General features: G+C 33.0%; 3 protein-coding genes and 1 pseudogene across 6 annotated transcripts; 2 read left to right on the top strand and 2 right to left on the bottom strand.

Moving 5' to 3' along the window:
* The first annotated feature begins 761 nt into the window (after positions 1-761).
* LOC107639720 (proteasome subunit alpha type-4) lies at positions 762-3,158 on the top strand. Its single transcript, XM_016343290.3, has 2 exons — positions 762-1,037; positions 2,170-3,158. Exon 2 carries the CDS (start codon positions 2,203-2,205, stop codon positions 2,953-2,955), a length of 753 nt encoding a protein of 250 aa, XP_016198776.1. The 5' UTR covers positions 762-1,037; positions 2,170-2,202; the 3' UTR covers positions 2,956-3,158.
* A 3,769-nt stretch (positions 3,159-6,927) lies between these two features.
* Positions 6,928-10,549, top strand: LOC107639721 (receptor-like protein kinase FERONIA). The gene has a single exon (XM_016343291.3). The coding sequence runs from the start codon at positions 7,538-7,540 to the stop codon at positions 10,232-10,234; it is 2,697 nt and encodes an 898-aa protein (XP_016198777.1). The 5' UTR covers positions 6,928-7,537; the 3' UTR covers positions 10,235-10,549.
* A 1,940-nt stretch (positions 10,550-12,489) lies between these two features.
* LOC107639722 (thioredoxin H-type) lies at positions 12,490-17,486 on the bottom strand. 4 transcript variants are annotated; one of them, XM_016343294.3, is made up of 6 exons: positions 17,430-17,486; positions 17,043-17,083; positions 15,514-15,603; positions 14,080-14,202; positions 13,075-13,197; positions 12,490-12,956 (listed from the first exon to the last, which is right to left on the bottom strand). In XM_016343294.3, the coding sequence occupies exons 3-6, from the start codon at positions 15,532-15,534 to the stop codon at positions 12,807-12,809; spliced, it is 417 nt and encodes a 138-aa protein (XP_016198780.1). In that variant the 5' UTR covers positions 15,535-15,603; positions 17,043-17,083; positions 17,430-17,486; the 3' UTR covers positions 12,490-12,806. The 4 variants fall into 4 exon arrangements, with proteins under 4 accessions (XP_016198780.1, XP_016198779.1, XP_016198778.1 ...); XM_016343293.3 differs by lacking the exon at positions 17,430-17,486 and adding an exon at positions 17,161-17,247; XM_016343292.3 differs by lacking the exon at positions 17,430-17,486 and having other exon boundaries at positions 17,043-17,212.
* A 2,028-nt stretch (positions 17,487-19,514) lies between these two features.
* On the bottom strand, positions 19,515-25,458 carry LOC148569100 (uncharacterized; annotated as a pseudogene).
* Between the last annotated feature and the right edge of the window lie 550 nt (positions 25,459-26,008).

Here is a 26,008-nt window from a genome sequence, read left to right on the forward strand (position 1 = left end):
TACCATATCTTAATCATTGTTTAAGAATTAAGATTGTCTTTTTATTCTCAATTTTGATATTGTCTCAAATCATTTTGTAAAATAAAAAAGAAAAAATTAAAAATATTTTGATGCATCCAAAATTAAACTCATATAACAGTTTATATTATTTTTTTTAGTGTTAATATTATTTAATTATAAAATAACATAAAAATTTATAAATAATTATATATACAAAAATAATATTATAACAGTAAAAAATCATGCTAGTTTCTTAAAAATTATTTATTGGTTTTAAAAAAGTGTTTTACATTTTAAAAATTTGGTAACAAAAATACTTGTTTATCAAATAACTTTTTACTTATATAAAATTTTAACGGTTCCGCTATGTTACCAATAGCATATCTGCCAACTTCTGCCAACTCTTATTTATAATTGTGTTTCATGAAAGTGTGTCAGTGGATGTGTCTAATAAAAATGTCTTTTTTATAACTGTGTTTAATAGAAGTGTCTTTATAGATATATTTTCTGGATGTGTCTTTTTATATATGTATTTAAAATATATTAATTATTAGACACAGCCACGAACACACTTCTATAAAATACAATTATAAATAAGAATTGGCAGAAGTTGGCAGATAATATGTTGGTACCTTATATTTTTCCAAATTTTAAAATAAAATAATACAAAAGAGGAGGAGAACCGAACCGGACCGGCCCGGCCCGGTTTTAGAGGGTCACCGGTTCGAATTCTAAAAAAATACCTCTCTCCCCAAAACGGCGCCGTTTCAATTTTGGAACAGAAAGGTCCCCTCTCACTCCCCGATCAGAGACTCACCTCTACCTTCTCCATCGCCGAGTTACTCCCGTCGGCCAGAGGGTGCCGTCGCTGCCGGACTAGCCTCAACCGAGCCTCCTACTTCTCAGGTCGACATCGCTCACGTGCAAAGAACCCCCGGGCACGTTCGTTTTCTCGTCGGCGCTCTTCGTTTCTCCACCGCCGTCGTCCTCTTCTCGGCGTTTCGGTGGTTCGTTCTCTCCTTGGCATCTCTCCCTCTGTAAGCTCACTCTCTTCGCCCCTAGTTCACTGTTTCTTTGAATCATTTTTCTGAGAGAAATATTTTCTCAATTTATCTCTGAGTTAATTTTGTTTTGTTGATTGTTAATTTTCTGAGTTAATTGTTGATTGTTGTTAATTTTCTGGGTTAATAGAGTTGATTGTTGTTAATTTTCTGAATTAGCAAGGGCCTGTGTTTTTGTTTTGAGTAAACAGGGATCTGTTTTTGTTCCAAGTTAATAGAGTTGATTATTATTAAATTTCTGACTATTATTTGTCTTCTCCAACTCATGGTATATTTGTTTCAACTCTATCCTAAGATCTGTTATAACATCCTCTTCCTCATTCAATTGCGCTTCAAGCTCTTCGATTTTTCTTTGCTGATTAATTGACGCTCTCTTTGCTTCGGCTGTATGGTACTTTGTCTCTCTAAAACAAAAAATAAATGCAATATTTGAAAACAAATACGCAAAACTTATTCCTGAAGAACATTCACGTTTATAATCCGAGCCATTTAAGTAAACAATTCTTCTTTCGGTTATAGTTATTATCCCCCTAATTCATTAAACTTTTATGATTTTGGTTAGTAGGTGCAATCATCCAAATTTGAAGTATTTTTTGTCTTAAATTTGTCTCAAATTTGAAGTATTTGAAATTATATATTCAATTTTTAATAATGTTATTTTATAGCTAGGGAGAATGGAAATGGCGGGAAGTTAGTTTCTGGTTGAGGGAAGCTTGAACGACTGTTCTAACATAGATCACATTTATCTTGGGTAGAGTCCTTCACTAAAATACATACCTATACTCTAAAATTTCAAGATTTCAGGGTTCTCTTTTAATGTCAATGGAACACTTGTCTGTAGTAATGTTGATTGGATAAAAATACCCCTTGTAATTTTTTTCTCTTTCAAAAACCTTGATATTTTATTAATGCTTCATGATAATAAAAATTGGTATTCAGTTCATTGTCACTGCACTCATGTTTTGCATATGGTTTGCTATCTTTGTCTAGTCTTTGCTTTTAGCAGATCTTGTAGGTTTGCATAGAGAAAAGTATCAAAAGCTTAGATCTTTTGATTTTTGATTTTTCTGTTACTAAGAAATACATTATTGATTCCTCTCTTCTTTAGTGTTTCCTTTAAACTAGAAGTCAGGGAATCAAAATGTCGCGAAGATATGATAGCCGTACAACAATCTTCTCCCCTGAAGGACGTCTTTATCAAGTGGAGTATGCAATGGAGGCTATTGGAAATGCTGGTTCTGCCATAGGGATCTTATCAAAAGATGGTGTCGTGTTGGTTGGCGAAAAGAAGGTAACATCCAAGCTGCTGCAAACCTCTTCATCCACCGAGAAAATGTACAAGATTGATGATCATGTTGCATGTGCTGTTGCCGGGATAATGTCGGATGCCAACATCCTCATCAATACAGCTAGGGTCCAAGCACAACGCTACACATATGCCTACCAAGAGCCCATGCCTGTTGAACAGTTGGTTCAGTCTCTTTGTGATACTAAGCAAGGATACACCCAATTCGGTGGTCTTCGACCATTTGGGGTCTCATTCCTGTTTGCAGGTTGGGAAAAAAACTTTGGCTTTCAACTCTACATGAGTGATCCTAGTGGAAACTATGGCGGTTGGAAAGCAGGAGCTATCGGTGCAAACAACCAGGCGGCTCAGTCAATACTGAAACAGGACTACAAGGATGACATTACGAGGGAAGAAGCCGTGCAACTTGCATTGAAGGTATTAAGCAAGACTATGGACAGCACAAGCTTGACCTCAGAGAAGATAGAATTAGCAGAGGTTTTCCTCTCACCTTCTGGAAAGGTCAAGTATGAAGTTTGCTCCCCAGAGGCATTGAATAAACTATTGGTGAAGTTTGGGGTGACTCAACCAGCAACAGACACTGCCTAAGTGCCTAGTTTGCTCTGCTCTTCCATTTCTGATGCAGGTTTAATCAATGACGATGCTTTTATTTTTGTAATGCAAGTGACATTGTATTTGCTACACCTGTAATTGACTTTCAACACAGATTGATGATATTTGCTTTCTTGTTGTGGACCTATGATGATTTATTGAACTTTCAATTATGTTAGTTATTGTGTTGTATGACTTTAGTGTGTGAATTTGTGAAATTAAACTTGTTTTGGTATTTTAGTGTCTATTACTGGTTGAAAATAAGATAGAACCTTTTTAGTACACGGATTATGACTAGGATAGGTTGGTTTTTTAACGTTTAAAAACCAAAAAACCAAACCAATCCATTTCAATATGGTTTGGTTTGGTTAGCTTTGGACAAAAAAACTGAACCAAACCAATCCAATTGAATTCTATACGATTGGATCAGATTGTTTTTCCTACCAAAACCAAACTAAAGCGCACCACGGACACCAGTAGTACCATGCAGATGAACCACAATAAACTGAAAGGTCAGTGAATCATATTGTTTGCTATTTTCAATTTCTTAGCAGTCTATTTGGAAATTTCATAACCCTAGGTTTGCTATTTGGCATTCACTCTAAGATTATGTATCTGTCTAAGATACCAAGAGTCAGTTAGTGGTCACTAAATTAAGTTGTCACTTGTCAGTATCCTTAAGGATTGTTTCAGTCAAACATAGAACAAATAATTAAAGGGGCCTTCTACTATATAGACTAAAGTTGTATAAAAAGAGAATATAAATTCCTTTTATAGTTATTTTTTATTATTTTATTGCTGTTCAAAATATGGATCCTAGCTTTTTCAATCTCTCTTTTATTCCATAAAAAAAAAAGATATGTAAACTTACATCTTTACCATATAATTCACCATAATCAAAAGCTTAGCAATTCAATTATTATTTTTCCTTGGTCACTTGCATATTTTTTATGTCAACTAATGGTTAAAACATGCTTTGCTTTTCCATGCAGCAAGGTAATGTCATATTGTCATGCATTATTCCAAGGAAAGAAACTTAGGGTCCGTTTAAAAAATTTTAAAAGTTATTTTTTTGAGTTTTTAATTTATGAAATATAGTAATATTAATATTTGGTGTAATTTTTAAAATTAAATTGTAATTTTATAAAAAATTATTTAAGTATTTATGAACAATATTTTTAGAATTAAAAAATTAAATATAAAATAATTTATTTATAAATTATTTTTAATATAAATATTTATTGTTTAAATTATTTTTTTTTAGAAAATTAATTAAATTATTTATCTAAACTGACATTAAAATACAACACAAAAACAAAAACAAAGACAAAATATAAAAAGTCACTAGCACATGTGTGATATTTTGAGGACTAGGAGAGGTAATATGCTTTACACTTATACTCCCCTCAAAACCAATTAGAGAGAGGAAAAAAATAAAAAAATTAAAAAGTAAAACTCTAATGACCATATTGCCATTGCATATTCCAAATTTCTATAATCAGTTTTTGGTCATCGATGGAAAATATAGGCATAGAGAAGCTCATTCTACACTACAGCATTTGCCTATGTTTAAATCATGATAATGATTGGTTTATTTCACACTCTATAGTTTGGCTCAGCAGAATCGGGAAAAGCGCGTTTGATATTAAATAAACAAAAACAAAAACATAAAACGCGTCAAATGTCATGTCCTCCGCTGTTTTAGATACTGCCTTTTAGTTGTTCATCCAAAAACTGATTTGTCATCCAATCATGAATCATCCCAAGGGTCAAAATTGTCATTTCAATATGTTGGTGGTGAGTGGTGACCACTTCAATTCAACTAAGGTTAACAGACAACTAAAATACATTATTATTTTAAAAATATTTAATAACTAAAAAATTAGTTAAAAATATTCAAAATTTATGTTATTTAATATTTATTAATTATTGCTAAAATTAATAAATATTAAATAAGATAAATTTAAATTTTTTAGTTTTTTTAATATTATCGTTATTAATTATTAAAGTTTTATTAATTTAAGGATATAAATTAAGCATATTATAAAAAATATCTTATAAAAATTATTGTAACCTTTTTTTTTTACATTTTTAATGTATTGAATAATTAAAAATATTAAAAAATTTTATTATTATATTTTTAAAACGTGTGTTTAAGACATAAGTTAGTTAAATCGTAGTTATTAATTATTATTATTAATAGTAGTATTTAATTATCATCAGTATCATTTAATATATATGCAAGAACCATGAAGGATTATAAATGGTGGTCGCAACCAGGGGTGGCAAGCGGGGAAGCCCGCCCCGCCCCGCCCCGCCCCGCCAGAAGCCCGCCATTTGGCGGGCTGGCCCGCCCCGCCCCGCCTAGTGAGGCGGTCCCAGAATCCTAGCCCGTCCCGCCTAACGGCGGGCTGGCGGGCCGGCGGGCTAAGCCCGCCAAATATCCTCTTTTTTTTTTTTTTTTTACTTTTAACTATTAAATAATATATATAAAGATATAAAAAAATCTCTTTTGTTTTTTACTTTTAACTATTATAATTTCTAAAAGTATAAACAAATTATAATTTTTGTATTCACAAACATTAAAGTCTTTGTAATTATAAATATTGTTTCCAAAGCAAAATAAACATAATCCAAAACATAATTAACAATATTGTCTCTAAAACAAAACAAACATAATCTAAAATACCCAATTTTCATCTTCATTCTCTTGTAAGTTGGGTTGAGGAAGTTGGGTTTTGGTAAAAAAAATTATAAAAATACCCCTTGCTAAAAAAAGACTAAGCCCGGCGGGGAAGCCCGCCCCGCCCCGCCAAAGCCCGCCAAAACCAGCGGTTTAAGCGGTGCGGGTTAAGCGGGCTTTTGCTATTTGGCGGTCCCAATTTTCCAGCCCGGCCCGCCTTTTTTGGCGGGTTACGCGGGCCGGCCCGGCGGGTTTAGGCCCGTTTGCCACCCCTAGTCGCAACTAACCATACCCACAAAAAGTCAAAACTATAGTGGAAGTAAGTGGTGAAAGTGCTGGAATAACTTGCAACAGTAACAACCAATTGTATAGACACTAGTGTTCACACAAACACATAAATGTGGAATTAATTTAGTTTTCATATACACAATAAATGAATAAATCAATTGTTCAGGAAAAACAATATACATATATTTAATTATGCGTGTGAAATCAATAAAAATAATTATATTTTATAATAACTATATAAATTATCATAAAAAATAAATGTAATTTAATAATTGTATAAAATATTTTATAATATCAAGACATCAAATTTAAACTTTGCACATATAATAAAATGCTAATTTGGCATTTATAAGTCAAGTAATATTCAATGATTATGTTAAATGATCATATTGGTATTAATTTTGAAAGGATATTAGCATTTAAATTTATATTATTATTATTATTATTATATTTTTTAGTATTTATTTTTGTCAATAATTACATAAAATAATAAGCTTATTAATAAAAGTAACAATATGAAAATATCAAATTAAATATGAATACAAAACATAAATAAATAACAATAGATTTTTTTTTCTTTTGTTGGTTTTCATTTCTCATGCATTCAAGTAGTATGAAAATTGTAGCATAAAATAAAATTTTCTTTTTAATATCTCTCCGTCCAAATTTAAGACCTTTTATTAAGTAATGTATGATACACTTTTTATTAATTAGACAAATCTTAAATTTTTATTTTATTATATTTTATAAAATTGTTAGAAAAAAATTTAAAAAGACAATTTATTAACTATGACTATTTCTCTATTAATTTTCAAATAAATTACATATATTTTCTTACAAGCCCGAAACTAAAACACATAACATGCTTTGTATATTACTCAACAAATTATTTAAACTTTTGTTGTTCACTCACCGCACCAAAAAATAAAAATAATAAAAATAAAAATAAATAATTATTTTCAGGAAAAAGGAATCTTAGTTCCCATATTTATTGCAGTTTTCTGTTTCATGTATTTTTCTTTCTCATTTCTCTTTCTTTCCCTTTCTCTTTCTCTGAACTCTAATTCCAACTGCAGCTCAAAACTCGCAACTCCAGATCGAATCCAACTTCCCTATATACCCGGAATCGTTCCGTTTTGACTCACCGAGTTGCCTCTTCAAGCTCTCTTCTCACTTCTCATGGCTTAAGGTAAACAAAACTTTCCACACTTTTCTTTCCCCATTCAATTCTCTTCATTAACACCATCATTTCCTTGATTATCTCACACCCTCTGATTCGTTTACCCCATTGTTCATTAATCCTAGCTCATGTAATCGAAATTCCATTTTTTTTCTCTCTCTTTCTTGGATCATACTCTGCTGATTCTGTAATCTTGGGGTTTTCAAGCTTATCATTTCCAACCACAACCCCCCACTTTCCTTTCCTGATCTGGGTGCTGTTAAAACTTGAACTTTTCCCATAAAAATTAGATCTTTTGTGCAAATTTAGTGTCTTTGTTTGATTTCCACTTCTGGGTGTGCGTGCTAGATCATAATCCAATAGAAATTGCTACAAGAAGGGACAAAAAGGAAAAAAAAAGGGTTGTCTTAGTTTCAGACTTAAGGGTCATGAGGAGCATCAATTGCTATGTTCCATTGTTTGTTTGCTTGTTGTTGTTAGGATTCTTAGATACTAAGGTTGTCCTAGGACAAAATTATAAGCCTGCAGATAACATTCTATTGAGTTGTGGTGGTCCTCAAACTAGTAAAGATTCTGATGGAAGGGTATGGCATAGTGATGTTGGTTCCAAGTTTGCATCATCCAAGGGAAACACCAGCACCTCGCCAGCGGCGACTCAGGACCCTGCTGTCCCTACTGTGCCATACATGAATGCCAGGGTGTTCCATTCGCCTTATACATACTCCTTTCCGGTGGCGTCCGGTTGGAAGTTCCTCCGGCTGTACTTCTACTCGGCGTCCTACAATGGACTCAATGCCAGCGATGCGCTGTTCTCGGTGACTTCGCCGTCCTATACCTTGCTCAGGAACTTCAGTGTGGCGCAAACCACACTGGCTCTGAATTATGTCTACATTGTGAAGGAGTACTGCATCAATGTTGATGGAGATACCTTGAATGTGACTTTCACTCCGTCGACCAACAAGTCGAACGCTTATGCGTTTGTTAATGGGATTGAGGTTGTGTCCATGCCTGATATTTATACTGAAACTGATGGTTCTACCATGATGGTGGGTACGAATTCTCCTATCACTGTTGACAACAGCACTGCACTTGAGACTCTCTATAGGTTGAATGTGGGTGGAAATGATATCTCGCCTTCCCAAGATACTGGTCTGTTTAGGTCTTGGTCTGATGATGTGCCCTACCTATTTGGGGCAGCGTTTGGTGTGACTGAGCCTGCTGATTCGTCAGTCAAGATTCGGTATCCTCCAGGCACACCAAGTTATATTGCTCCACTTGATGTCTACAGTACAGCCAGATCAATGGGGCCAACTCCGAACATCACCATTCAATACAACTTGACTTGGGTTTTCTCTATTGACTCTGGGTTTTCGTATATTGTGAGACTCCATTTTTGTGAGGGAACATCAGTTATAAACAAGGTCAATCAGAGAGTATTTGATATATTCCTCAATAATCAAACTGCTGAGCCCGCAGCTGATGTTATTGCGATTGCACAAGCAGAATATGGAACTTCATATACAAATGGAGTTGCAATTCATAAAGATTTTGCTGTGTTTGTTCCCAATGGAGAGCCACGCCAGGATCTGTGGCTTTCATTACAACCTGATAAAACTATGAAGCCCAACTATTATGATGCAATCTTGAATGGAGTGGAGATATTCAAAATTAGTGATGCTAATGGTAATCTGGCTGGGACAAATCCTATTCCTCCTCCACTGCAAGACAACATTGACCTGGCTTTGGTTAGGAGTCATCATGCTACATCGAAGAATCATACAGGAATAATTGCAGGAGGTGTTGCTGGAGGAATTGTTGTAGCACTTGTCATTGGACTATTTGCTTTTATTGTATCCCGTCGTCGCAGGCAAGGAAAGGAGCCTAGTTCAAGTGAAGGGCCATCCGGATGGCTTCCACTTTCTTTGTACGGCAATTCGCACTCTGCAGCTTCGGCCAAGACCAACACAACAGGAAGTTATGCGTCCTCTCTGCCATCGAACCTTTGTCGTCACTTCTCATTTGCTGAAATCAAGGCCGCCACGAACAACTTTGATGAGGCTTTGCTTCTTGGTGTGGGAGGATTTGGTAAGGTTTACAAAGGTGAAATCGATGGCGGGTCAACCAAAGTAGCAATCAAGCGTGGGAATCCATTGTCTGAGCAAGGAGTGCATGAGTTCCAAACCGAGATTGAAATGCTCTCTAAACTCCGCCACCGCCACCTTGTCTCACTGATTGGTTATTGTGAAGAAAACACTGAAATGATTCTTGTCTATGATTACATGGCCCATGGAACACTCAGGGAGCATCTATACAAGACACAGAAACCTCCATTGCCTTGGAAGCAAAGGCTTGAGATATGCATCGGAGCTGCTCGGGGTTTACACTATCTTCACACTGGTGCCAAACACACTATCATCCACCGTGATGTGAAGACAACAAACATCTTACTTGATGAGAAGTGGGTGGCCAAGGTCTCTGATTTCGGCTTGTCAAAAACCGGCCCAACATTGGATAACACACACGTAAGCACTGTCGTAAAGGGTAGTTTCGGATACTTGGATCCAGAATACTTCAGGAGGCAGCAGCTCACTGACAAATCCGATGTTTACTCATTTGGGGTGGTTCTCTTTGAGATACTCTGTGCTCGACCGGCTCTAAACCCGACCCTTGCCAAGGAGCAAGTGAGTCTAGCTGAGTGGGCGGCTCACTGCTACAGAAAAGGCAATCTTGACCAAATTGTGGATCCTTACCTCAAGGGCAAGATAGCTTTTGAATGCTTCAAGAAGTTTGCCGAGACTGCGATGAAGTGTGTGGCCGACCAAGGTATCGAGCGGCCGTCCATGGGCGATGTCTTGTGGAACCTCGAGTTTGCTTTGCAGCTGCAAGAAAGCGCCGAGGAGAGTGGCAAGGGATTCGCCGGAATACTCAACGAGGAGGAGCCGCTATGCTCGGATCCTAAAGGGAAGAAGGACTCTGATGCATTGCCAATGTATGATGGCAATACTGATTCAAGAAGCAGTGGCATGAGCATGAGCATTGGTGGTAGAAGCTTAGCAAGTGAAGACTCTGATGGATTAACACCAAGTGCTGTTTTCTCTCAGATCATGAATCCAAAGGGTCGTTAATTCCAAATCAAGAAACTGAAATTGAAGTTTAAATTCCAGGCACAAAAAAACTACTCAAGTTTAGTAGTTTTAATGTGTTGCTTTCTCATCTGTTAATTACACAATGAGTTCAAATTTGAAGGGCTTTTCGCTTTTCTTTTTTTTTTTTTCATGTTATTAATTTTCCTAATATTACTGCTATTCCTTTGTACTGTTGTATCTGATTTATTATTTATTATTATATGTTTAAGTTGTAATGCTGCCACTGCATCAAAGATTAACGAGCAAACATGTTGTAACGAGGTTGTTATTATCAATAACTTTAGAAGATCATTCCTATTATTTCCTACATGAGATTGTCTTGAAGACAATTAGTGACACTATACCAAAAATATTTTATTTTTGACACCATTATCTCAAGTGTTTTGAAATTTTTTTAACCATTACATCAAAAGTTGTATATTTGCTATAACATTTTTAGATTAAAATGTAGACACATTGTCTAATTTGTTATATATATTTGTAAGAACTATCTTATTCATACAAATATAAATTAGCTAAATGTGTATGTGCGAATTCATAGTGTATGACAATTAAATCTTATATTGTAAATTAAATTTTAAAAGTGATTTTATATTAAATAAAATACAACATTGGAAATAGGAGGATGAGCAAGCAAGTGGAGAACGTGTGTAAGAGTTAGATAGGAGGAATTATTATTTATTATTTTATTTTTTTTTTCAAAATTTTCCAACTTAACTTTGTATGGCAACATGTCATATCTGGCTAGTGTTAGGTGGACAGCTGTATTGTGGTGTACAAATAATCAAAAAGAAGGGATCAAATTCCATGATTACATTTTTTGAATGTGACACTTATTAGCACCGAACTCCCACTACCATATTTGTTTATTAATTTAGTGGACTATATAATATGTAGTAGAATATATATAATTGACATAAACAGCTTATCAACGTGTGTGTCTTTTTCCAGTATTCATACCGTATATTAATTGTTGTTTCTAGGTTGATTATGACACAAGTATGAACAAAGCATCAAGCATTTGACAAGAAGAAATCTTTTTTTGAATTTTGCATGAATATGATTGATTTGGTTGATAGCTAGTGTAGTGGTAGGCCTATTTATGCCACCTTAAATTTGGGGTGATACGCGGAAAAAAGCTGTATATGGTTAGTTGATTATGATTTTTGGAACAATAATATTGCTATTTGAGTACATATCTGTTTTATTTTAATAGAAAGATTTAAGTATAACATTAACTTTAGTATCTAAAATCTGATGACAAATCAGCTTCTGAAAATTAAAATATACTCTTCGGATTTTATTAGTGCCCATTTTTAATTATTCACTTGGTTTCAGAAGATAATTCAATTATAAAATAAAAAGTGAATTAGAAAATCAACAATACTACATGCGCACAAAAAAAAATCACCAATAAAACAATACATGTATTCATACATATATAGTGACTGATTTAATAGTTAATTTTTAGTTTGCACATAATACTTTTATTATCTAACAACGTTATCCTTTATAATACGGAATACTCTCAAGTTGATTAAAATATCAAATAATTGATTACATTATCTTTTGTAATTGTTTTTATGGCAATGAGATAGGCCCATTAGCCCCAAAAAAGGCATATGGCCCAATAAGGATCCAAGAGTCACTTTCTAAGTTCATCTCCCACTTGTTTTCTATATTTTTTTTTTGAGAAAATGATAAATAGGTCCTTAACCTTTTGATCCACAGACATTTAAGTCTTCGAAAATTTGAAAATACATTTAAATCCCTAATCTTTTTAAAACCTAAATATATTGATCCCTCATGTTCAGTTGGGTCTGTCAGACTCAACAGAAAAATCAAAACGTAACTCCCGTTGTACTGACTTGGTTGATACGGATGCACACGTGAGAATTTTTAAAATTGAACAAATTAAACTCAGAGATCGATATGTCCAAATTTTGAAGAGGTCAGGAACTTAAATGTCCGCAGACCAAAGAGTCAGGAATCGATTTGTTTTTTCTTTTTTTTTTTTTTTTGACTTAGGCATTGGATTTCTTACAAGTGAATGTAATTTTATATATTGCATTACCCAAAAAATAAAGATAATCTGTGTTTACCAATGTGACAAATAGTTATGACCAAAAAAATAAAATAAATAAAATAGTGAATAACACAAGTTTCTTGCCCCAAGACTAAAACCACACAAGAAATGAGGTTTAGTGCAGACAAAACCAAATGCCACCAATCAATTCAGCAGAAAGGGAACCACATTTCATTTAAATTTGACAACAAAGTCACAACAAATTTTGGTATTACCAATTAGCAAAACAAGCTTGTTACAATACAGCCACATTACTTTGAATCAGAGACAATTCAAATGAAACATCTATTTACACCCAAGAAGGAAAAATCTGAAGACATTCAAGTCACTGCAGAACATGTAGAAACATTCAGTCACTGGAAAAAACACCTAGATCACACTCAGTCTTGACCTCGAAGTTGTGACTTGCGAAAAGGAGAACGCACACGGCTTGTTTCTTACAAGAATCGATGAACAAAACAACAGTTACTGCCACTTTGGAACCGAATCGGTAATGGCAGCAATCTTCTTCTGCAGCTCTGGCTTGTTTGCTCCTACAAGTTTGTCAACTTGTTGTCCATTTTGAAAAAAGAAGAAAGTTGGCGTGGCTTTGATGTCCCATGTAGCGGCGAAGTCCTGCAACAACGAAAACCGTGTTTCAGTAGTGAAACTAACTGAAATTGGATGTATTTGCTAAACTTTAATTTCAAATTGATAATATGAAATAATAATGTTTAATGCCTTTGTCACTTACGCTTAGTTCATCCACATCGACTATTAAGAACACTATCGATGTGAATTTCTCAGATAACTCGCAGTAATACGGCGCAATCATTTTACAAGGACCACACCAAGTAGCACTGAAATTCAGGATCACCTGTTGAACATTGAGCTTCAGTATTAACTTTGAACCAAGAGAAAATAAATTTATATACTTCAAAAATTGAAAAGAGTGAGAAAATATGCTGAAATATCTGCAAACAATTTCATCATATATATTGTATCAGAAATGGGAGTGAGTTGTCTTTAAAGTAAGAAAATAAGTGTGTACACCTATCCTTATGGGGATGAAAATGGAAATAAAATTTCATATATCAGTTTTCATAATGTTTTCCAAATAAATCTAATGCCAAAAATAAAAACCCATTTTTACCCTCATATGGAATTGATGCATTTAACTTTAGAGATAAGATAAGTTTCAAGGAACTATATCCCAACTTCAAAGTGCATTTTATGTGCATGCGCGTCAAAGAGACATTAATGGAAGTTAGGGACAAATTCTACGCCACTACCAAACTAGCCAGCGCAAATTTAAGTTCGAAAAGAGAGAAGGTATCTTTAGCAAGGTGCAAAAATGGATCCTTAGATCTCCTACCCTAATATCGAAAATAGAACCTTGGGCACAAGGCCGCAGAAGGCTTCCGATTAACATGTAAAGCCCTTCCAAATTCTTGATGAAATTAAACAGCAGGGAATCAATGATAAAACTCACTATCAAATTTGAAATTAGACACTACCATGTCGATTAGCTTGTGACGCATAATTGCAACAGAATAGAAAAATTTTGCTTGATAATAAACTACATGCATTACAATAAACAAAACACAAAGTGTAGTGTGTCTCATTAATATGGAGCAAGCTTAAGAACTCTTTCCAAAGTTATTACAACTCAAAAATTTCTAAAAGCATTAGAAACACTATTTAGAATCAAGTGCAAAAGATACCTGTTACAACAAAGTAAATAAGGACGAAAACTTACAGTTTTGCCATCTCTCGTTGCTTCTTCCAACTTTTGCTCCCAAGCTTCGGTGCTGCTAATAAGTTTCACATTTCCAGAAGCTAACTCCACATGTTGATCAGAATGTGTATCCGTAGATTCATCCTACAAATATCAGAAACATGAGATCTTTTTTGTTAATTGACGGATCAATAAATGAGGTTAAATGATACACTAGAAAGCTCTAGCAGCATAAAGAACCACAAAATTTGCAAAGAAGTATACAACAATTGATCCTCATCCCATTAATTGCAGTCAATATGGATCAAACAACACCAAACTAAGTTCCCTAACATAAGTCATAATTGTGTATAATTTAAACCATTTGAATTTGAATCTCTTTTAAATTTTAATAGTTTCCTCTAAAGTCTTTTTTAGGTTTCCTTCTGTCTCTGGCTACATCCTACATGACTACCCATTATCGAATCCACCCATAACTAGAGCCTGAACAAACCTTCTTCTAGTATGCAAGTACCAACTAAGACCAGGAAAATTCTACTATCCCTATAATCAATGCTACCGAATATCCCTCTTCCATGCAATCATTCCTAATTCTATTTGGTTTAGTGTGTCTGCTCATCCATCAAAACATCCTCTTATCCAACACAATATTAAGTTTATATTAATGTTGGCTTTTTATCACCAACATAATTTGCAGACTTATCACATATATTTCTCTATTTTTCCTTTCTAGCCGCTATTAATGTGGAGGAAAGAAAACATCAAGAGGCTTGCAGCTGGAGTAGCCGATAAGAGAAGAGGAAGAATAATGTTGAGGAAATGAGCTATATTTAGAAATATCTGGCATAAAATAAGTATAAACACATCATCACCACATAAAATACAATGTTATAGGTTATCAACCATTCACCTCCGAGAAAATAAAAGTAAAAAATAAAATTGGTACATGATCTTCCTGACCTAACTGATAGCTATCTACAAGCTACAACAAGAAATTTGTTTTCGTTAGTTGCCTAGGCAGTGTAATCGGAACCATTGATCATTTCTAATATTTAGATCTTTTTGAACAGTTGAGAAAAATTAATATATTGCCCTTTTCTAATTCTTACATAGTTTTTCATCAGTTGTTACATCCTACTATTTTTTGTCCCCATTCTTGCTTATTACCCGTCTAACCTAACAGCTACAGATCCTATACAAGCAGGACGAATATTCGAGAGTTAATATCTCAATGCAGCTGGCAAATAAGTAGGTCTTGGACATACTAAAAAACCATAGTCAAACACTAACACTTTAAAGTTACAAGCACAGCATAGTTAGAACTTTTTGTAAGAATATGCTATATATCTTGAAGTAAACAGTGCATCACAGAAAACAGGAGAAAAGTTTCAGGCTTTTCAACTTTTGATCAGCATAGCAATGAAGAATCTCATTGATTTATCCTAATATTCTTACCTTATCCAAACAGTTCCCCATATAATTGTTCAAAAGCCACAAATTCTGAAGTTTGAGAGGAAATACCACCAATTTCTGCAGAACAAATTTCTGCAAGGCCATAAAAATAAAAGGAATTAAGAGAGGTACAGAGAACAATAGCCAACTCAAATGAATGTAACACTTTATTCGTTGGCTTCGAACCGGTGAGTTACCCCAAGGCCATAGTGAAAGCAAAATGCAAGCAACATAAGAAAATAAATTAGTAGTCTATAAGTGTTCACTTAAAAACAATATCAGGAATTAGCACACATCTGAAGAAGGATATATTAAAAACACAGGTTCAAGAAACAGAAAACTTATATTATTGGATGACTAAGCAGGAGCAAAAATCAAGTGAAGGAATGGAGCTAAACCAAAATAAATATAAAAACAATGTGCACAAGGGATTCCCCATCATCTATGGACTAGTGGCAGCTGGGGTTTCATAAACAGTACAAACTGTCACACACACCCAACTTAATGTTGTCGATCAGAACCTTCTCCCGCAGACCCAATCGGACAGGCGGTATTCTTTCGTCAGCCCAGTTTCTCTCATTCTTGTCTAGTGTATTAGACTCCATTGTAGGTCATTCAGAAGGTCTCCTTTTCTATTTTAGGGCATATAGCAACAACCATGACATGGTTTCCTCAAACTTGAAGGTTGAAAGCATGGTCTTGAACTAGCATGGGAGCTTGGGTATGCGTCTCAGGCTGTGGCTGCGGTGCTGCGCATGGTTCACTTGTTCAACCATCCTGAAGGTTGCGCTTGATCCCGACGTCAAAATCTCAGCGAAAAACCTCTACGAGTGTGACCAGAATGTGTCCAGGCAACATTTATTGCTTAGCACCAATATGGTTGCTGATTACATGGCTCACACAGGAGCAACTGATATCTCTTGACACCAAGCTGTGGCAAATGATGTCTCCAAGCTGAAAGAGCAAAACAACAACTACAACGGTGCGAACAAGAATAGCACCACAGCAATAAAAATTCCTTCATACCAAGAAGTGCTCCAAAGCTCTCAACCGAAATCGACTCCACCCTCACTCTTTCTCTCCCAAACATTCTCCCAGGCCTTTTTCCTTCCTCAAATCCTCTGAATTCTACTCTCACCCACCCACCCCCTGACCCCCTCCTTTAAGCTTCTTAAGGCTGATTTGGTTTGCTATGCTCTTTTGTGTTTCTTTCAGCATTTCTTGCCCCAAATAGATATGCACATGATCCAATTCTAAATTTCTAACGCATTAAGAACTCTATTAAGTGTTCCCAATATGCAAAGCACAGTTTCTTTTTCTCTTTTAAATTGCATAGGTTGCTCAGAACTCTGTGATTACAGAACAGACTTTCTATATCTGGAATTTAAAGTTGCAAGCTTTCCATAAATTTGCACATAATAAAGAGAACCCCACGAAAATCATGCATTAAAAGAAACAATAAATGACGAGAAAACAAGGGTTTATGTCTGCTATCGGACAAAAAAAATAGAGAAAAGGGACAATTAAATTACCTGAAACAATTGAAGGGTCTAAGTCTGAGATAGTTCAATTGCTGCAGATAGAAACACTGAAAGGGTTAAGGAACAGCAAATTGAATATTTAAAGGGGAATTTGAGAAACTATGACTACTTTTCGGAGAAGATAAGGAGCAAGAGTCTTGTGCTGGCGTGAATAAAATTGACGTTGTTTACTTGTTTTTGTTGACACATAAAAACAGAAACAGAAACCAAAAACCAAAATAAAGGGGGAAAAAACCAAAAAGAAAATAAACAATAAATAAATAATTAATAGGTTATTGATGAACAAACTACTTATTAATTCAGGTGAAATTGTTACTTCTGGTAATAAAACAGATTAAAAAGAAAAAAAAAAAAAGCTTTGAGTATCGTTATTTGTACATCTAGAATCTCCACACCCCGTAATACAGATGGGGAGAGGGTGTTAAGAGTGTAGAAAAATAACCCCTCTCTCTAATGGGCAAGAGAAATTAGGGTTCTTAATAATAATAATAATTTATCTAATTAAAGAAGAAAAAATATTGGTTAAGAAAATAAAATATTAAAATTATTTAAAGCATAATCTTTTATCATAAATTGGGGAAACAATATGGTTTTTAAAAGTTGTTTTTTAATCATTTTAATTATACAAAAAAAATAAATTTAAAATTTAACAAATGATACAAGTATACAACATTTCATTTTTTAAAGAAACAATTTATAAACACACAAGAACAGTAACTAACTCTGTGATCATGTGTGTCATTAATACACAAATTAAGAAATTAATTTCTTAATTATATATTAAATATATATTGAGAATCGTTTATGTAATTTAAGCTAAGGACAAAAATTGGATAACTCTAGTAGTAATTTATGGTTTTATAAAAAAAACATTTTAATTAAATGACAGTACAGAATATTTTAAACTCTAGTATATCAAATTAAACTCATAAATAACTAAATAAATGTCACAAGAGAAATAGTTTAAGAGACCAGGTTTTATTGAATTTTGGCATTCTATATGTTTAAGAGGGGTTTGGTGGTCATTTAGGTGTTCTAATTGATTGATGTTAGAGGCAGCTATACTTAATAAAAAAAAAAAAAAAAGTTTAGGGGTAAGTAACTTTGTTAAATTCTGGCCAGTATACAACCAGTAAAGAAAAATGAGCCATTAGATGAAATCTCACACTAATCTCACACCATTAAAATCATCATTGATAGCTATTTGATGACTACAAATCATAAAAGTTGTTCGCCCTAATATTCCTCTAAAAAAATATGGTTAATTAATAGTTGGTGGGAAGGAGAATGAGCAATGTACGTAAAAAATGCAGATTACTTAAAAATAAAGTAAGACCAAATCGAAGCTCAAGATGCCAAAAAACCAGTGTTGATGTTGCTTTTCTTATTAATATATTTTCACTGTCATGTCACTAAATTTGAAACAGAAGATTCACATTGATAGTCTGCTTGATTATTTAGAACAAATTTTTTATTAGATCTAAAATGACTTAAAAGGTTTTGTTTATGATGACTAATTGAGTAATTGACTATTATTATGGTAGTTTTGATTATTGTACAATTTTAATAATATATAGTGATGATAATGGTTATACTACAATTTTAGTAATATTTAAAAATATTAAAATAATGTTTTTTGATATTTAAAAATATTCTTTAATTTAAAATATATTATAAAAAAAAAGAAAATTGTGACATTAATTTTAACCATATCTTTTAAGTATTTCCAAGTTCGTCTTAAATTAGTATATTTAAGGTTTCTAGCAATATTCCTTCCAAAAAAAAGGAGGTTTCTAACAATATTATATGCAACATGGTTAAGAGACATATGTATTTCACATGATTAAAATGTGTAGCAAAGGTGAGAAAGTTGGGAGGTCTTTCAATGTTGGCAGGCTGGAGGATAACGAGGGATGAGTGTCCATAATATAGTTTATTAATTTTAATTGTATTCACATGTGTTTGTTCAAAAACACCAACCACCATTGGGCCACAACAAAAGCTAAAGGACAAAACAATTGGCCGTTGATAATAAGCAGTTACATGTGAATCCAACTTTAATTTTCTGTTGAGCAACCATAATGAATGCTTCACCAAGTTTGATTTTTAATTAAGATGTGCTGTATTTTTTTAATATTAAAAAATTGATTATATTGGGGAAAAGAGAAAAATTGATTATGTTTGCAATAATAATGATTTTCTTGGTAATTTTAGGTACATGTTAAATTCTTGATGGCTTGTTCTGGTCAAATAATCAAATATGTTTTTCATATTATAATATTTTTTGTAGGGATAAGTATTATTTTAGTTATCAAAATTTAGGGTCAAATTTAAAAGTTTTTTTTATTTTTTATTAGTTTAAAATGATCATCAACATTTTATTTAATATTAAAATAATATTTTTGACAATTTTAATCCTTTATAAAATTTGATAATTAAAAAAAAATTATTCCTCGTCAGTCATTATCCTCCATCATGACAAAGAAAATAACGACAACGACAAAAGCGTATTTTTCTATCGTTTTTGCTCCGCCGAAGCAAATCTAGAATTTTTCACTTCTTTGCTTGCGATAGCGACAACGTTCGATCCTGTCGAATTACTCTTCTTACATCTATTTGGTGAGACCTGAACCAGATTTGGAGTCCACACACAGTACATTTCTTAGTGGAATTCCGTCCAAATCGTCGTCTACCTTCGACGAAGACAACGACGACGTTGGAGGATCGCGGCTACTCCAACGATTCTCCACATCCTTGTCGATCAATAACTCCTCCATTGAAAGTCGAATGCAGTCGCCATTGCCGTTAGATCCACTGCCGCACTCCGGCGAAGTTCTAGCAAGGACTTGGTTGTAGCAATCAAAGAAAATGCCGTCAGCAACCTTTTGAAATGCTATGAACTTAAAATCAGTATCGTCGTTTTGGAGATGGTCTTGGTGGTTGTCATTTGGGTAAAGATCTGTGTCGTTTCGAGGAAGACAGTAGTGCTCTCATGTAACTTGATCAGCGATGTGTGCGAGTTTGTGAGAAGAGTAAATGCTAAAGTTTGGGCTCACAAACGAATACTCTTCGATCTCTTCTTCATCTCGTTTCTATAATTCTATAAATTCTTCAGTTTATCAGGTAGTGTTGTTAGTGGTGACTATGGATAAGAAGGTAGTGGTGATAGATATAGGATGGGAGCTGATACACTAGTAGGAATATTTCTGTTATTTAAAAAATCATTGTCTTCAAAAAGACGATTATAATACTAAATAGAATGTTAAGGATCATTTCAAAAAAAAAAAAATTAAGGACGATTTTAATTTTGACTCTAAATTTTAGGGACAAGTACTTATTTTTTTAAAGTATTTCATCTATTTTTAAATTAATCCCTCTTTGCATTTTTTCAATCTAATTTTTTTCCAAAACTATTTCTATAGCATCTCACATTCAAGTAGGGCCGCTAAAATGGGTCAAACCCATCGGGCCAGCCCGCGGGTTAAATGGGTGGTCTGTTTATTTTTTTTTACATTTTTTAAAAAAAAAAGCACTTTTAGCCGATATTTCTCCCGATCCGACTCGAAAATCCAACCCATCAACTAAAAAAATATTATTTTTAAAGGTTTTTGACCTAAAAGTAATATTTTTTATCAAAATATTTTTCAAAAAATAAAATAAAAGGATAAACGGGATGCCCCATTTAACCCATCGAGCTGACTATAAACGGTCCGGACTAAAGAATTATAGCCCGCGAATGAAGCGGGCTTAAACGGTCTAGCCCATTTAATCCACGGACTTAACAGGCCAGGCCTAAATGGGCCAGATTAGCCCGTTTGACAGCCCACCATTCAAGCTTCCAAATAAATTTGCGCCAACAACTGCTTGCTCTATAAAAGAAGATATACACAGGTGATTGAGAACTTTACTACTCAATTCATGTATTTACAAGATATTGAAGCTAAGTGGGTTGATGCACTCTATATGTTGAAAGATGACTATTCCATATAGAATAAAATTAAAGTAAGACGTACGCGATGACGTATAGAGTGATAAAGTATTTAACTATATAGTATATTTTTTAAGTGTTATATTATTTAAAAATTGATTAGACAATATGTAAAATAATTTTAAATTTAAAGTATTTTATATTAAAAATATTTTACAAAAAATTCATTTGACATTTTTTATATCATTCTATAAAATTATTTGCTAAAACATAATACAAATTGAAATTTAGTTTATTGTTTTAAGAATTTGAATTTATTTATTTTTAAAAAAGACATAAATTTTTTATACTAGAGTTATACAAAGTTACATCTTTATTTGTTATTTCTATTTTTATATTTGCTTTAGTTGCGATACTTTATCTTGTGATGCAATATTCTTTAGTTTGCTAATAATTACAAAAAAAAAATGAATGAATGAGAATGAAAACATCAAAAGTATAATATAATCATGATATATTTGAATGTATTTAATAAAAAAAAAAGTGTCAAATTTGAACTTTTTAAGAGGAGTTTTGACATTTTGTATGAGATATTAAGAAATAAATAGTAATAAGAGTCTTATGCAACATGAATAAATATATCAAATAGTATAGTAGTAAGAGTTTTAACATATATAAGTTGTAGAAATTGAATATTTGTAACTGAAATTTTGAGTAAAACTTCACCCGATCCTTAACAATTTTTCGAAATCCCTATCCGCCCCTTAAAGAAAGTATAATGCCATCGCGACCTCTATCCATCACATTCGTTGGACATTCTGGCCCTTGTGTGAAACTCTCCGGCAAAAGGAGGCGTCGACGTTCCTACATGCCAGTCGCAGTTTCTTCGGGACAGTTTGGTCCCCTAATCGACTTTTTGTTAGACAACTAAATTCCTAAAGATTTTTATATGGTACTCTTAAATCCCTGTTAATTCTATATAAAGACACTTAAAATCACGAACACTATAAACTTAAGTATACATAGTACCTAGTGCTCAGCTGGCTGGACCAGTTGCTACTGTCCTGATGGGCTGTTAGTAGCCTCAGTAGTTCTTTACTTTTTTTTTTTTTTTTTTGGTTGTCAGTTAGGATCTCTTAGAGCTTCTTTGCATGTTTTGTAATAGTGACCTTTCTTTCTATACTTATTGTATATAACCTAAAATAATCTCTTCACTTTTGTGCCATTGTTCTCAATTATCAGACAAGATACTTTGTCTATTTTTTTGTTAGTTTTGAAAGTCCAAAAAGTCTCTTGATCAAAAGTATAACAACCCAAAATTTTAAAAATTAAATAATAAATTATTTATGATTTATTATTTTATTTAAAAAAACTATTTTTTAAAAATAATTAAATTAAATTTTATGATATTTTAAATTTAAAATTAATTAAAATTTTTAAATAATTTTTTATAAAATATTTTAAAAAAGATAAAAAAATTAACATTATTATTATTATTATTATTATTATTATTATTATTATTATTATTATTAGTAATAGTCGTCGTCGTCCATTATGTATGTATATAGGAAAAGTTTCGAACGAAAATATTTGGGAACAAAGGAAAAGAATCATGGCTTAGCTTAATGCATATGTATATATGTATAACGATGACACATGTTATCTTTCATTTTATTAAAGCATGACACCTAATTACCTTTCATTAAATTAATCATCATCTCACCCATTCCTTTTCCAATGTAACCGAATCCAAAAGAGAAAGAAAAAGAGAGAAACTAAGTGAAAGAGAGACCATGGTGAGGGAGCAAAACCGTAAATATCTCTAAGCTTCCGACCTCGATTTTTTGTGATATGTAATTTCGATAAAAAATCTAATCCGATAAAAATGTTTGTATTTTCTTCTTCTACACGTTGGTATTACTTTTGTTCGGTAGAAATTGATGGTGATGTAGCTCCTCTTCCTCTTTAGTTTGGCCAATTGGAATTCTAGGAGGCACAAACGATTTTTGACATTTTTCTCTTCAGCCTAATTTCGTATGGAAGTTAGAGGTTCATTTTTAAAATTATAATTTTTTAATTCATGAATGCTCAAAAGCTTAATGAGTAAATGCAAATAATTTATAACTGTTTGGAATGGTTGAATGACGAATTTGTGTTGAATTTGTGACTGTGAAAATAGTTGAATTTGATGAATATGTGTTTAATTTCCTAAATATTTGAGAATGCTAAAGATTCTTGTTTATAACTGGTTGTGATGAGAATTGTCGAAACTGTGACTGTGAATAAATTATGTGTATATTTTAGTAAAATGATGTAAAATTTGAGAATAACGTATGAATTGAGATAAGTTAAGGAATGATAAAAGTGAGGGAGCCGTGTGGGTGGTGAAGTCTATTTCTGCCAAGTTCTTGTAAAAATATACGAAAAAGTGATTTTATTTTGGTAACCTGATTTACAAGCTTATTTTGAGAAATAACTCTATGTTAGAAAAAGATTTGTTTTACATATTTACTCATAATTGAGAAAAAGATTTTTGTATTAAAAAAATGATTTATTGGAAGTGATCTTTAAGAATTGAAAATGAATTTATAATATTAAATTTGATTTGTTTGAATTATCAAGAAGGATTTTTGAGAATTGAAGATGGTTTGGTAGGGACCCTTGAAGGGTGAAAAAGTCCAGATTTTAGAGAAAATATTGTAAAAACTTTTATAAAACTCCGAGACTTGTTTGAAGCGTTATTTAAAAGAAAAATTAATTTGAAAATCGTATTAATTGATTTCGATTTATTAAGTAAAGATTCTTGTTTTCAGTTCGATTTATTAAGAAAAGTATAATGTTTTAAGTTCAATTTATTGAGAAAAGATTTTGTTTTAAGTTAGGAATTGAGTTTGGTTTATTAAGAAAGTGACTTTTATCTTGATTAAAAGTTAAAGAAGTTTGGGTAATTAGAAATTAAAGGTTTTGATGCTAAGACTTAAAGTATACCTCTAAAGTTATGTGGAGGGAAGAGTAGTTGATTATTTAGTAATGCGAAGGTATGTGTAATTAAGCGGTAATGCGGAGGTACGTTTAATAGTATAAGTAATGCGTAGGTGTGTGTATGTAATTGGTGATGTGGAGGCATAATAGAGAAGAAGAGAATGAAAAGCCATTTTTGAAAGAAATAACTAAAACGGATAATGAATCATGAAAAGTGTATGTCGAATGGGCCTTGTGCCAAAGTGCTAATGCGGAAGTGCCAGCCTGACTGATAGCATATTGTATGTTGAATGGGCCTTTGTGCCAAATTGCTAATGCGAAAGTACCCGCCTAACTGATAGCCTGAGATTGCTAATGCGGGAATATTTGCCTAACTGATAGCCTATTTCTACCGTGATGCCAAGATATCCTAACTGACATGGGTTTGCCCATGATGATAATTGTATCTGACTGACACGGTAAAGAAACCATATTTAGGGTTCGCCCCGAGTAACGTCGGGTTGCGGGTAGACAACTGATACGTGAGCTCATGGCCTACTTAGGATAGATATGCATCATATTGTTTGCGCATTTGGATTTTGGTTGTGTTTTACTTGTTGTATTTTCTCTGTGATTATGCTGGTTGTCTTTTTCTGTCTTGCTTGTGTGTTCAATTGAATCTCTGGTACTATTAGTTTATGTATTGAAGTAATTAAGAATTAATGTTGTAAATGAGTTTTTTTTTTTAAGTTCAGAAATTTTAAAGAAAGCAATTAATTGTCTAAAGTAAAATTTAAAAGTATTTTCAAAGACTTGATAAAAGAAAAGTTTTACTGAGTAAAGTCAATTATTCGCATTTCGTTCATTATTTTTACGGCATTCACTTTCCCTACTGAGAATATGCGAGGACGACGTTCTCACCCTCCTACAGATTTTCCTTTCAGCAACAGGTTCAGGAATCCTTGGCGCGGAGCCGCGACTGATCATCAAAGATTTATGTAAGTATGTATCTGTATTTTTTGTAGTTAGTTTATTCTTAGATTTTCCCCTTGCCATTTATTGTCTTTGATTTTTAGAGTGGTAGGACTTGTACTTGAGAATCCTAAGATAACTCTATGTATATAATGTTATGTGAATATATGTATCTTTGTGATTAAGTGATTAAGAGTAAACTTCTCGTTTTCTTAATTAAAGTTTTGATTCGTATTCGTAAAGGCTCGATATTAGATACAGTTAGTATAAAATAAAAAGGTTTAGAGGTAAATAACGTCTGAGCTTTTAGTACGGTCATGAGGTACTAAAAGTTAGGATGTTATAAAAGGTGCTCATGGCTTATAATCAGCTGATGATGTCTCTTGTCAGTATTCTTCACTGTTCACAAGCTTGGTGGTGATCTCATAGGTCTATATCCAACTTAGAAAACCTGTGAATCTTACCATTCATGTAGTTGAGCACACCATCTTCATCTCTTTCAAACCATCCTCCATGGTGAAACACATGCACAATTTCATAAGCCATTTATAGCAACATAATAGTAAATTAAACTAAACTCTAACAAAATCAATTTTTAAGTTACTCACAATAATTCACTTAGTGTTAATAAAAAATTACTAATTTATTTTTATTACTTGATTTCTTTACTTAATCTTAAAACAGAAAATATTTGTTGCCCTAACAACTAGACAAGTCACTAACTCCAAATTACATGCAATGGATTTACAAAGGAGGACCATCTAGCAGGACAACACTTATAGGACCACAACCAAATAGAGAAAAATTCTAGAAAACAAAACAAAGAGCCTATCTCGTGTTCCTCGAACAAGATGTCATTGCACTGTTAGTCGCTATTCGTCCTCCGTCATGGTGTCTCTAGCTAGAGAATTTCTGGCGCAAAATAGGATTTTTCTTAGGTTTTTATATAATTGTTGGTGTCAATAAGAGAGATGAAGGAAAGAGTTTGCCTATATAACGTTGTTATTATGAGAAAGGAACAGTTTGCCTATATAACGTTGCTGTTGTGAAATGCAATATTTTGGCCTCATCAAAATTTTAATGTTTTTATTACTAT

This window comes from Arachis ipaensis, chromosome B4 (genome assembly GCF_059453495.1).
Source record: "Arachis ipaensis isolate K30076 ecotype BB chromosome B4, ASM5945349v1, whole genome shotgun sequence".
NCBI lineage: Eukaryota > Viridiplantae > Streptophyta > Magnoliopsida > Fabales > Fabaceae > Arachis > Arachis ipaensis.